The sequence below is a fragment of the Natator depressus genome, chromosome 4 (assembly GCF_965152275.1).
Source record: "Natator depressus isolate rNatDep1 chromosome 4, rNatDep2.hap1, whole genome shotgun sequence".
Taxonomy (NCBI): domain Eukaryota; kingdom Metazoa; phylum Chordata; order Testudines; family Cheloniidae; genus Natator; species Natator depressus.
Window position 1 is genome coordinate 35,466,684 of NC_134237.1, and position 13,361 is coordinate 35,480,044.

The 13,361-nt window shown below is 38.9% G+C and overlaps 1 protein-coding gene across 1 annotated transcript in view; it reads left to right on the forward strand.

Moving 5' to 3' along the window:
* ANK2 (ankyrin 2) overlaps positions 1-13,361 on the forward strand; it is a 256,841-nt gene that overhangs the window by 79,408 nt on the left and 164,072 nt on the right. The window contains exons 5-7 of the mRNA XM_074950755.1: positions 4,401-4,499; positions 11,589-11,774; positions 12,252-12,275. Coding sequence (XP_074806856.1) covers positions 4,401-4,499; positions 11,589-11,774; positions 12,252-12,275 — 309 coding nt within the window. The remainder of the gene's footprint in view (positions 1-4,400; positions 4,500-11,588; positions 11,775-12,251; positions 12,276-13,361) is intronic.

Genomic DNA, 13,361 nt, shown 5'->3' on the forward strand with positions numbered 1-13,361 from the left:
CGATTCATCTTAATTCAGTGGAAGCTTAAGGAAAAACTAATAAACATAATTTAATGTGTAAGTATTTCCTTCCCCACAACCCCTGTGGCTTTAGCTATGATTATAGCAAACTTACTGCTATGAATGATGGGTTTCCTCAGTGTGATGGAAACTCTGTAGGTCATCATCAGCAGTATGTGGAGATGTATTATATACCTCCTGGTGCTAAATGACCGGGTCGTGTATGGGATGACTATAGCCTCCTCTAATCCAGAGTTTTATTATCCTGGTTCTAGTCCAGAGCTTGGAAACTTAGTTGGCAAAACCCTTCTGCTGAGCTTTTGGGCAAATCGTTTCACTCTCACTTTAAAATCCTCTATCTCCACACATTTCTAGGAATGTGCATGATGCTGGTGTACATGTTTATTAGTATTCCGTAACAGTAGGATTTTACAAATGGCATAAAATCCATGAAAATAAAAAGGCAAGAGTATAATTGTACTGTGTGAGGCTTTAATAAATATTAGACACTGATCCTAGGGTGTGGTAAATTTCCATTAGTTACACCTAATAAATTGATGCTGTGCGTGTATCCAGGTCTGTGGGGACAACCAAAATGCTTACACAGTATGTTCCCCTGCTGCTTTCTTTTGCTGTTCTGCCAAATATAAGTTTTTAAAAACTGTTTTAGTCCCCGTTGCCTGCTCACTCCAACTCTAATCAAGGCCCATTGTGCCATACTAAATGAATGCACCAATAGGCATGACTTCATTTTACTCTGTGAGGTTCAGAGCAGGCTCTGTATGGTGGAATAGGATTGTCAAACAATAGAAGCCAGGAGCAGAAGAGGCTGAGTTGCAGGGCATCTTCTATAGATTGTTGTTTGAAATCCAGCTGTGATTTATAAGCACAAGGGATTGCATATCTTCATAGTTTGGCTTGACCTAATGAAGAATGACCGTATCCCCAGCTTTGCTAGTTGGTGGACAAGAAGTATACATGTTTGTTATGGTGCAGAGGCCAGGATGGACACTTGCAAAATAGGAGATGAAAAGGTCAGCCAGGAAATACCCTAGGGTCTCTTCAAAGTATGTTGTAAACTGTTCACTCAAAATTATTTATCTTTAGCCTCTGCCTTTGTTCAGAAAATAGAGAGATGTAGACTTGTTTCTTGTTACTGGGCTGAATTCTCCCCTTCATTACCCCCTGGAAACATCAGTTAAGAGAATGATGATACATGGATGTAAGTGAGTGGAGAATTTGACCTAGAAGCGCTGTCACTGTTGGTTGCTTGATCCGGAGCTTCTGATGCCAGGTGGGACTTCAAAGAAGAGCACTATGTTCAGTATCAAGAGAGGTGTCCTTTATTTTTTGAATGAGTTTCTGTTAAATCACTAACCATGGAGAAAGGTGCAGCACAGGTGCAAGACAGTTAAACCAAGTATACCTGTGGTTAGCCCCAAGAAACTTTCCTAAAAACAATAGGAAATATAGGGCTGTAATAAGGGTGAAATGTGGCTCACAATCTAACACAGATTTTTTAAAAGAGCTCTCAAATCATGCTTCCCTTTGCAAGTGTTTTTTATCCTTTGACTCACCTAATCATATGGCATCCAAAGATATAAACTGCTTTATGACCATTTTCAGAATATGGACTGGTCACAGGATTTGCCATAACTGATCAAACCAAGGACACACCGATTATGGTATTCTTTTCCAATGGTGGTCAGTACTTAGTACTAATACTGATCTGACATCCAGATTTTTAATGCTTAGCTCAAAAAATTGAAACCACTGTCACCATGGTTTTCCCCAGCAGCTATGTAAATTTTGAGTCTTGTCTGCAGTAGGAAGCTTACCCGGTTGGAGGATGTTTTCATCATGGTTTTGCAAGTGCTGAAAAACTTCTCATTTATACTCTGATCAGTATCAGTTTAGCTATACCATCACTGAAACCATTGCCAGCAATAGGTAATTTTCCTAGTCCAGACAAAGCTTATATGTCTCTAAGACATCGTCATTGTTGGACAGTTCCTAGAGATCCTGTATTTTAGAGCTAAATGTTTCATTTTATGAAAGAGCAAATTCCACTATGTAATCACATCTTAGATCATATAATGTTCAGCGCCTAACTTATCCTGAGCTGCTTTCAGGCAGTCAGTGTGCTTTGCAGAGCAATGTTCACAGAAATTTCAGGTAGCAGTGACAACATCATTTGCTACTGTGCATTTCTTTAAGGCACTAGCCATAACTACATTTAACTTGATTGCAAATCAGCAGATTGGATTGTGGTATCCTTGGCTGAATGCTTTTACTGTGTAGGTCACAAAGATACACACTTTAAATGAAGCAACTGGAAGGCAAGTAGCATTTCACTAAAAAAATCTTCCAGGATATCAGCTGAAATAGGGATCTGTTTCACAGTGGCCATGTTAACGGACCCAGAGTATAACTAGGAGAGAAAACAATAGAAAAGTAGAAATATAAAAGAGAGGATGGCCAACTGAGAAGACCCTGAGTCATAGTTGTCTGCTCTTAACTCTATCACATTTCTAGTGAATTATGCCATCTTGAATCTCTTTGCTTTGTCTACATGGGAAGGTTTTACCAGTGGTACTGATATAGCTGTACAGATTTAATTTGTTTGATTTTTAACCCTCTTCCCAAGCAACATAATATAAATTGGGAAAACACCCTTCTAATGGAATAAAAATGTCCACATAGTGTTTATGTGTGTATAGTTGTATTGGTTTAAATTCACAACTTTAGTTAGATGGCGAAAACTTTCCTGTAGAGACATGACTTTTTATAAGGTTTTCCATTCCCTTTTTTATACCTCATATTGAGCAGAAAAAAGTAGCTCTTTTGGATCTGGTAACGGATCAAGCAGATAAGAATCCTTGTTCTTCTCCAATAGAAAAAGCATAGGGGGAGATTGAAAGCCATCAGTTCCAGAATCAACTGTACTATTGCCTGCTCAGTGGGATGGGCATGTATTTTGCAGAGATTTTTTTGGAATGTTTCCATATGAGGTTTACTGGAAAGAATGATGATAGGTTCTGATACAGGATTCTGAATATCACAATATTTGTGGTACTTCTAATTCATTGTACACATGCATAAGTCTATAATCTAAGGTAATGAATATCACAGCAAAAGTCTTGTGGCTGAAATCTGATTTATGTTTTATATTCTAGTTAAAAGTGTTATAGAAGGATGATGGAATGATTTATGAAAAGTAGGTGATCAGGTCCTCTTAAATTACACTGTAATTTACAGAGCTTGAAACGAGCGTTGGGCCTATTTAATGATCCTCAAACAATAATATAAATGCACTTTTCACTCGTATGAATTTTGAAACTATGCTGAATATTAACATGCAATGTATTTTGTTTATATGGAGGTCTGGTCTAACTAGAAAATTAGGTCAGTTTAACTATATCGGTCGGGGTATGAAAAATCCACACCCCTGAATGGCGTAATTAAGCTGACCTAAGTCCCTGTCAGAAGAATTCATCTGTCAAAGTAGCTACTGCCTCTCAGGAGGTGGTTCTATGCTAATGGGAGTGTGTACACTGTAGCGTTTTAAGTGTAGACAAGCCCTGAGATATTTTAAAGTGGAGACAAAGCATATATTTCTGATATATCAGCCTATAATTATGTGGCCGCCTTAGCTACCAACTGGAAAAAGCCATCAAAAAGACATGCTATTAGCCATCGTGGTTTCTTCTGAGTACATTAGGGCATTTCTAGATGACTTTATACCTGGGCAGACTTACTGTGTAGTCAATCGGGGCCCTGCAGTGTTGGGTTATTTATGTTTGGTGGTTTGCATTATTTTATATACTGTGAAATTATATGTATTCTTTTAAAGCTCTGCCATCTCTGCTTGTCTTCTTTTGAGGGAGGGGTTTTATGGTCTCCGGTGGGAAGCCTTTAGTTAAAAAAAGTAGTAAATAAAGGGATATTCTTGCTTCCTTGTCAGCTTTCATAGAACTTTATTGCTAATGTTACATTCCTGTTCCGTAAGAGGGGCGAAATAGTTGTGGTAATAATGAAGATTCCCAAAGTATACTGAGTTGATTTAAGAGTATGGGAAAATATTCCAAAGTATGCCAGCTGTAAAAGGATGTATAGATTTTCAAAATCATTGCAAAGCAGCAGATACTTTGATGTTTTAAAATTCCTTCTTAATATTTGTTTTTTGCAGTCCTGACAGTGAAGCCTTTTGACTTTTTAAGTGACATAGACAATGCATTCTGTGCCCTCTGTATATGCCATTAGTGCAGAAAATGCAACCTTGTTTCTTTTTATCAGTAGAAAAAAGTGCTGTTCTCAGAAGATACTTTTGCTGTGTGGGGTCTTTAACTTGTTTTATGTACAAAGCTCACTACAATGTTTCCTGTTGTGCTTTTTCCTAGAATGGTTTCACTCCTTTATACATGGCAGCTCAAGAGAACCACACTGATGTGGTAAAATATCTGCTGGAAAATGGAGCCAACCAGAGCACTGCTACCGAGGTAAAGCACATACTTCTTTTCTAGAGACTTTCTGTTATTTTTCTTTCCCTCATGACCCAGATGGTTTTAGAATGAGCATGATTTTCAAACCGAATATTTCCAAACTTTGGACCAGATTGTGCCATTGTGATCTGTATGTGAATTTTTCTCTTTCCGTGTGTGGGGAAGGGCGAGGGGTGGTGGTGGTGGTGGAGGAGAATCAGTTGTCTTCACAGTGCAGTTCCTTCTTCCCCATGCTTGGAGTCATGAAAAATCCCTCTTTGAATCTAGGTGTGAAATTATGGCCCAATTGAAGTCAATAGAAAAATTCCCACTGATTTCCATGGGGCCAGGATTTCACCCTACAATCTATATATTGGTCATGCAGTGTATTGTCCCCCCACCAGCCCCAAAGGGAATATACAGAAAAGTTAATTAGCCATTTTGGGGGTGTTCCTACAGCAGCATCTAGGAGAGGAAGATGTGGCAGCTTGGCTTCACTGGAGCTGCACAGCAAGAGGGCTGGTCTGAAGAGTACAGAATGCAGAAGTACAAGGTTTTTGGTGAAACTTTGTGCCTCCAGCAGATTCTGTGACATGCCCACCCTCTTCACCAAGGCAAAAATGCCATGCATGCTTTTCTACCCTAATGACCACATGGTGTGATCTGGGGAAGAATCAGCAAGGGGAACTTTGCAAAGTTTTCCTTCCACTATACCATGTAGTGGGTTTTCAATGGGATGGAGTGGTCTGGAACCTTGATTCAGTCCCTTTCTGAGCTAGAGCAAAATGTGTGAATGTTTTGTGTGTTCCATATCTAGGACTATGAGAAACATGTCTTGAAATATATATAGCAAGTCTTGTGTTGACAAAGAATAGCATTGCACCTAGGCTGTCAGATCCTGCCTCTCAGAGCCAGTTCTCCTTGTGTTAGGAGTCTCCTGAGTTCAGCACGTGCTCATCTTGGGTTCTAATGGGGTCTCACAAAATGAAACCGAGAAAAACAAACAAATATACAGAAAAATAACATTATGAGACAGATTCTCTCCTGTGAGTCAGCTCTGCTCGGGGAAGGATAGTGTGGAATGGGCCTCACTGAGCCGATCAGGGTTCTCTGATTCTGAGGTTTGTGCCTGGCTTGTTGAAATAGTCAATGTTTCTAGGTGTGATTTAATATAACTGGGAAACCAGATACACAACTCTAATGAGGATACAGACTCACCAAGCAGCATGCTGCTTCATCTTCAGATAATACATATTTGCCTACAGATCACAAGTATAAGTACACAAAAGTCTGATACTCGAGCCCTGGTTCTGAGCTCAGTTAAAGGGGTGTAAATCTGGATAAACTCCACTGATTTCCGTACAGTTACTGCAGATTGACACCAGTGCAACTGAGATCAGAATCTGGCCCTAAGAATATAGAAATTGGACCATGGGACCCTTCACTTCTTTCCCTAAGATCTGTAAATCAGAGAAGTTTTAGGCAATGAGCAAAACTCATATATAACACACTTTGTGTTCACTCTATTTCCCATTGTTCTCTTGATACCAAATACTACTTTCCTCTGTCTCAGAAAACTAAGTGGACAGCTGTTGTTCTGTAAAGCCTGTCAACTTTATTACTGTTCTTTCCATATATAACTATTGTGCAGTGTGAAACAGTAAAAGGAAACCTTCCCCTCCCCCACTTCCATTGCTTTTCTCACCCATTCCTTCTTTTGCTTGCACTTGTTACCTTTCTTCCAATCAGTATGGAAACTCACCCACTCTGGGTTACCTTGGCCAATGAACTGATTTGGAATAGTGTTGCATTTATGCTTGCTTACTTTGCACTATAGCCAAACAGCTGCCTTACTATCCCTTCATTCAACAGATACTTGATGGCTCCTAAAATTATCTTTTCTGTGACCTGCATTGATTGAGATCATGTTACCATTGCAGCTTTTCTGAAATATGAAATCCTGTGCGATTGCCAGGCAACTTGGCAGAAACAGTGTTTCCAAATCACAACAGTGTTTTGGGACTCTCAAGATCTAAGCCTAGCTAAAAGTTCCTAATGACCTGCTTTCAGTCCTCCACAGAACTGCTTTGTATTTTCTGTGATCAGGTTTGTTGTAAATTCATTACCATATGGGATCTGGAGGCCAGTACAGTTACAATTAATCTACAGATGGGCCTGAACTCAAGCTGTGGATCAAAATATCCTTGGACTTCATAGATAGGTTTTTATCCAGGGTTTCATATCTGACTCTCTTTTGGCTTTTGCATTCTAAACCTGGTAAATGCCAATTTCATCTTCTGGAGTTTGGAAGGTGAAGTCATGCTCAGTTCAATCCCGTGGAAAGGTTCCCAAGATATTTAGCAGCAGAGAAGGCTAGTTCACCCAGGGAGTGGACTGAGTTCCCTCCTGCTCCCTCATGTGTGTTGATTCTGGCTGGTGACCACCAATGGAAAAAAACTAGGGCTGTCGATTAATCACAGTTAACTCACCCGATTAACTAAAAAAAAGTAATCATGATTTAAAAAATTAATTGCGATGAATTGCACTGTTAAACAATAGAATACCAATTGAATTTTATAAAATATTTTTGGATGTTTTTCTACACTTTCAAATATATTGATTTCTATTACAACACAGAATACAAAGTGTACAGTGCTCACTTTATATAATTATTTTTGATTACAAATATTAGCACTTTTAAAATGATAAAATAGTATTTTTCAGTTCACCTCATACAAGTACTGTAGTGCAATCTCTTTATCGTGAGAAATGTAGATTTACAAAGGTAGATGTATTTTATTACATAAATGCACTCAAAAACAAAACAATGTAAAACTTTAGAGCCTACAAGTCCACTCAGTCCTACTTCTTGTTCAGCTAAGACAAACAAGTTTGTTTACATTTACAGAAGATAGTGCTGCCTGCTTCGTATTTACAATGTCACCTGAAAGTGAGAACAGGCGTTCGCATGGCACTTTTGTAGCCACCGTAGCAAGGTATTTACGTGCTAGATATGCTAAACATTTCGTATGCCCCTTTATGCTTCAGCCACCATTCCAGAGGACATGCTTCCATATTGATGATGCTCATTAAAAAAATAATGCATTAATTAAATTTGTGACTGAACTCCTTGGGGGAGAATTGTATGTCTCCTGTTCTGTTTTACCTGCATTCTGCCATATATTTCATGTTATAGCAGTCTCAGATGATGACCCAACACATGTTGTTCATTTTAAGAACACTTTCACTGCAGATTTGACAAAACACAAAGAAGTTACCAGTGTGAAATTTCTAAAGATAGCTACAGGTTTAAGAATCTGAAGTGCCGTCAAGAATCTGAGAGGGATGAGATTTGGAGCATGCTTGCGGAAGTCTTAAAAGAGCAACACTCAGATGTGGAAACTACAGAAACTGCACCACCAAAAAAGAAAATCAACCTTCTGCTGATGGCATCTGACTCAGACGATGAAAATAAACATGCATCGGTCTGCTCTGCTTTGGATCGTTATTGAGCAGAACCCATCATCACCATAGATGCATGTCCTCTGGAATGGTGGTTGAAGCATGAAGGGACATATGAATCTTTAGCGCATCTGGCACATAAATAACTTGCGATGCCAGCTACAACAGTGCCATGTGAATGCCTGTTCTCACTTTCAGGTGCCATTGTAAACAAGAAGCAGGCAGCAGTATCTCCTGAAAATTGTAACCAAACTTGTTTATCTGAGCGATTGGCTGAAGTAGGACTAAGTGGACTTGTAGGCTTTAAAGTTTTATATTGTTTTATTTTTGGATGCATTTTTTTTGGTACATAATTCTACATTTGTAAGTTCAACTTTCATGATAAAGAGATTGCACTACAGTACTTGTACTAGGTGAATTGAAAAATACTATTTCTTTTGTTTTTTTCATTGCAAATATTTGTAATAAAAAATAAGTATAAAGTGAGCAATGTACACTTTGTATTCCGTGTTGTAATTGAAATCAATATATTTGAAAATGTAGAAAACATCCAAAACTATTTAAATAAATGGTATTCTATTATTAACAGTGCAATTAATGTGGGGGGGGGGGAGGGAGGAGAGATGGTAGTCTGTCCTGGTAGTCCCATTGAAATAGCACTTGGACGCAATCAGCAACTGGTATTAACTAGAGCCCTGTGGTTCTTAGTAATGCTCTCTTCTGAGACAGAATGAGAACCCCAAGACTGGGAGGATGTTGTAAGAAGAAGCAACACAGAGGGGAAGTGCTAGGGAAGAGGCAGAGGCAGAAGGGTGGATTGCCATAGTTTTGTTTCAGGTTCAGGATTCAAATTTGAATCCAGGCCACAATGAGGTTTAATTAAACACTGTAATCCTGGATACTAACTTTGACACGACGCCATCCAGATCTAGATCAGCAAGTGAGGTGTATATATATTTAAAGTGCCAAATTCTGTTGTTGGTTATAACCATGTTGCCCATTGCCTTCAATTACTTAAAAGCCTAATGATTCAATAACATTGCGTGTAGTCAACCCAGGACAAAATTTGTCCCTATAGCTTTAAATGTTTCAGTGAGGGAGCCACACAACTCACAAATAAGTATTTTTAAAGATACGGGATCCAGTCCACAGGACCAGTCAAACTCTCCTCATATCAGGACCCGAAGGAGGAGTGAGGTAGCTGTTATATCACCTTGCTCTTCCCCAATCCTAATGGTGACCTAAGGCTGGTTTGTCCCTGGGCTTTATTTAGACCAACCTCCGAATTGCTCCAATTTATGGTGATTGGTAACAGCCCCTAAAGGGCTTTATTTTAGCTGGAAACTGCCAGAGCAGAGCAACGTCTTAGTCAGAGCCCTCCATCCCTCCAACGCATCCCCTAAGTTGGCTCTATGTCACTTGGGGATTCAACTGTACCGAAGGAGCTGTATCAGAGGGTTGGCTCTGGTTGATGGATAAGAAAATATATTTGTGATTGACTGTATTTTTTATCCACATGGGTTTTGAACAATTAAATAAGAGATGGGATTAGTACTTCGCTACTATAGAAAAATACAAACAAATCTCTTTCTGTGATGATCTGCATGAAACTTTAGTTTTTTTAAAAAATCAGGTGTCTGGCTTTATATGACAGAACTGGACACGTGCTCATTTTATAATTAAGGATGTTCACCCCTTCATCCAAACTTTCAGGAATTTCTAGTTCTTGTCAGTTTTCAACCCTTCATTTAGACATTAATTTCTCTCTTTTTTTTTTCAGTAGTTGTTCGCTTTCTATCTATTTGATGTTAAACTCGGGTTAAAATAAAAAAAATCCACTATTCTGAAATTTCTGTTCTTCCAGTCCAGAGGCTCACTTGAGTAGATACAGCAATATGTATACATGAAATATGCAGTGTTTTTGTGATGTTTAGGAACAAGGATGTGACCACCAAACTCAGTTTCAGATGTGTCCCCCAATCCAGGATTTGCTCTCAAGTTTCCAGAGGGGAAAGGTTCCTGCGCTAAGCCATCTCACTTCCAGATGTAGCCCCAGTATTAGACTTATCTGTCTGGTTCAGCTGTTTCTTCAGCTGGTCTCCCATTTTACTTACCAGTACAGAATGTAGTCTCTTGAGAGTAAGCAGCTATAATAGTGTAGCTATTGCAAATTCTACTCATAAAAAGGGATTGAAAGGTATTAGTTTAGTGAGGTGCAAGCCTAGTTTGGTGAGTCTGGGCAACACCTCCAATATCTGAACAGGTTCAGGTCTTTACCGTCTCTGATGTTCCCCTTTCTCACTATTCCATCTTTCTCTTTCCCTGCTCCCAACCCAACCAAATTCTTCACTTTCCTGACCCCATTACTCTGTTTCTCTCAAATCCATCAGTCTGCTTCACTCCCTCACTCCTTATGAAGCGTAGTTTGTTTTCCACACTATCAGAAATAACTCTCTAGTTGAACCTTCTCGCCTGGGCATGGTAACTTCCTGTTCTCCATGCCTTTCCCAGTGCTTCTGTTTTCAGTTAATCCTTGTCTATCTTCCTTCCTATCCCCTCATCCATCCATCCATGACCCAAATCACAGTCTCTTTTGTCCTTTAGTGCCTTCCTAAGAGTGGGATTTTCAAAATTACTCAGCATTAGCCTAAGTCTGTACCCACTGATGTTTATGGAAGTTTCCTCATTGAGGACAATGACATTTCACCACTGACGTCAATGGGAGCAAAGTTTGGCCAAGGCTGGACGCTTTTGAAAATTATATATGACCAGGTTAGGAAAAAAAAACATAAACTTCCACACTTGCTGGATACCCCTTCCCCTATCTCTGCTTGCTTATGTAATGAAGTTAAATTATTTCCACTTGGAGGAATGCCTGCAGCACCAATATTTGTAATAGTCAGACTTGATTACGTTTCAGCATTAGCAGAACAGGACGCCTTTTAGTGCCTGAACATTTCCATCTTTAACTGAATGTAAAGTAAAACTAGAAATGTACTTGAAAGAAAAAAAAGATTTATTTCTGAAATTTTGTTTCCAGAAAGAACAGCTATTGTGATGCTTTGCTACCTAGGATCAGAGTCAATAAATGACACCCAGCTACCTGACAGAATCACACAGGCAGCATGTAACTTGGGAGAATTAGAAGGAACAACAGTAAATATATCTGGAGATGAAAAAACTTGAGACACACTCTCTAAAAATGGTATATTGTGAGATGCACCCCAACAGGGGCTCTCCATCTTATTCATGCCAATACCAACAACTGACCATTTGTTACCAGTTCTTGCAAATATATCTCCAGAATCATTTGATGCACAATGCTTTTAAATATGGTAAGCATTAAAGGAGATACCATAGGAGTCAGTGCAATGACCTATATGAAATGTACTTGACATTGGAAAAGGACCAGTTTGAAGTGACTAAGTAAGTGCATGTCACAGATATTTGAAGACATGTCTGAGATAAAGTTTGTGACTCCTGTGCCATTGACAATTGCTGGCCATTAGGTTGGTGGTCACAACCCACAGGCTGAAGTTGACTACTATATACATTTAACATATGCTTATGTATGTACAGTACTTATGGGATTGATGATATGTGCCCTTCTCCTTATGAAGTGTATTTTGTTTTCCACTTTATCAGGATGGTTTCACCCCACTAGCTGTTGCACTACAGCAGGGACACAATCAGGCAGTGGCCATCCTCTTGGAGAATGACACCAAGGGGAAAGTGAGACTGCCAGCTTTGCACATCGCTGCCAGGAAAGATGATACAAAATCAGCAGCACTCCTGCTCCAAAATGACCACAATGCTGACGTTCAGTCCAAGGTAAAAAGGCTTTGTTTTGGAGGCCTGGGGTAGTCATGTGACTGGGTGCCTCTGGGAAAGGGACATTAATTCCATAATTTAAAAATAATAATTGAAAGTAACTTCTGTGGTGTATGATAAGTTGCTAAAACCAGTATCACCAATAAAACATCTGCTTTTGCAGTGTATAGCTGCAGGACACAATAAATACGGGCTGTGTACTTTTTGACACATCTTGTAAACCCTTTTAAAATCTGTTCTCTTTCATTATTTATGATCCGAAAGAAACAAGAATGGAAGCAGAATTACTGAGTTCTCTCACTTAAATAGGATACTGGTGTGGCCCATGCGTGCATGGGTTGTATTTAATATTTAATGTATGCTTGAGTGGCTTTTCCCATAACAACAACATAACTCATTTCAACAAGCAACGTAGTTTTCCTTTTCTTGGGTGATCTGTAATATTTTTCCTCTTTTTTCCAAACCATGCTGCATCAGATGATGGTGAATAGAACAACTGAGGTACCGAGAGCAACATTTTTTTTAATTAACTTTTTCTGCTAATTGGTGGTTACTGCTCTTCCTTATGCTACTGTATTTACTTTCTGTATTATTTAGCACTAGAAGTGAAACTTAAGGAACTTTTTTAAATACCTGCCAGTGACAGTAAATCTGCAACCCTTTTTTTGTTCTCCCTTTGTCTTGTAATTTCCTCCAGCTTGTGAATGTCATTGTACTGAGGTAAACTAGAGACTTCCCATGTGGTCAAAAAGAGTTAAGGACTAGAGATGGGGGTAGGTGGATGGATATATTTTTGAACTCAGTAAAATTAATTATGCAAAAGCACTCATTAGTCAAAACTAAATGAAAACTACCAAGGTGACAGGCTAATCCAAAATCCTGGCAAAAGTCAAATGACAAGACCATAAAGATTCTGTCTTCAGTTATATCCATGCCACTCCATTAGCTGTAGTGAGATTGCATAGGTGTAACTTGGCCCAAAGTGTTTTGAATCTGTTTAAAAAATCTAAACCCATTAAGGGGATAAATTCCTCATGCACCAAAAAGTGAAATACAATAGATAATTAATCTGTCACATGTATGCATTTTCAGCTTATCAAAGCCAAACATTTAATACATAAAATAGCATCCTCCAAGATGAATATTTGTTCAAATCATATTTTTATTTGGAGTAACCAGTAGAATGGGACAGTTTGTTTTAACAGAATGTTCAGAAATCCATGCAGGGCAGTGTGTGGGTATATTCTTGCATAATCAAAACGTACCCACAGTGGGGCCCCATCATGTTTTTCATGTTAATTCTGGAAGTACCAACCCTGAAAACAGTACTGTAGGGCATGCAACTGGCTATAACTCAGATATCAACCCTAAAAGTATCACCAACCTTAAGGGAAGAGATTGTTTCCAAGAATCAAATCATTAAGTAGTGTTTTCAAATGCCTTTGTTTGTTCAGTTGGAGATTTTACAAGGTGGAGGAGATGGATTTTGGATGCATATGTGTGCAAGAGTGTCTGGCGTTGTTAGGTATTTTCTTGGTAGCCTAAGTCTAGCAACAAGGCCATGAATTTAATGAGTGTTTGATTCTA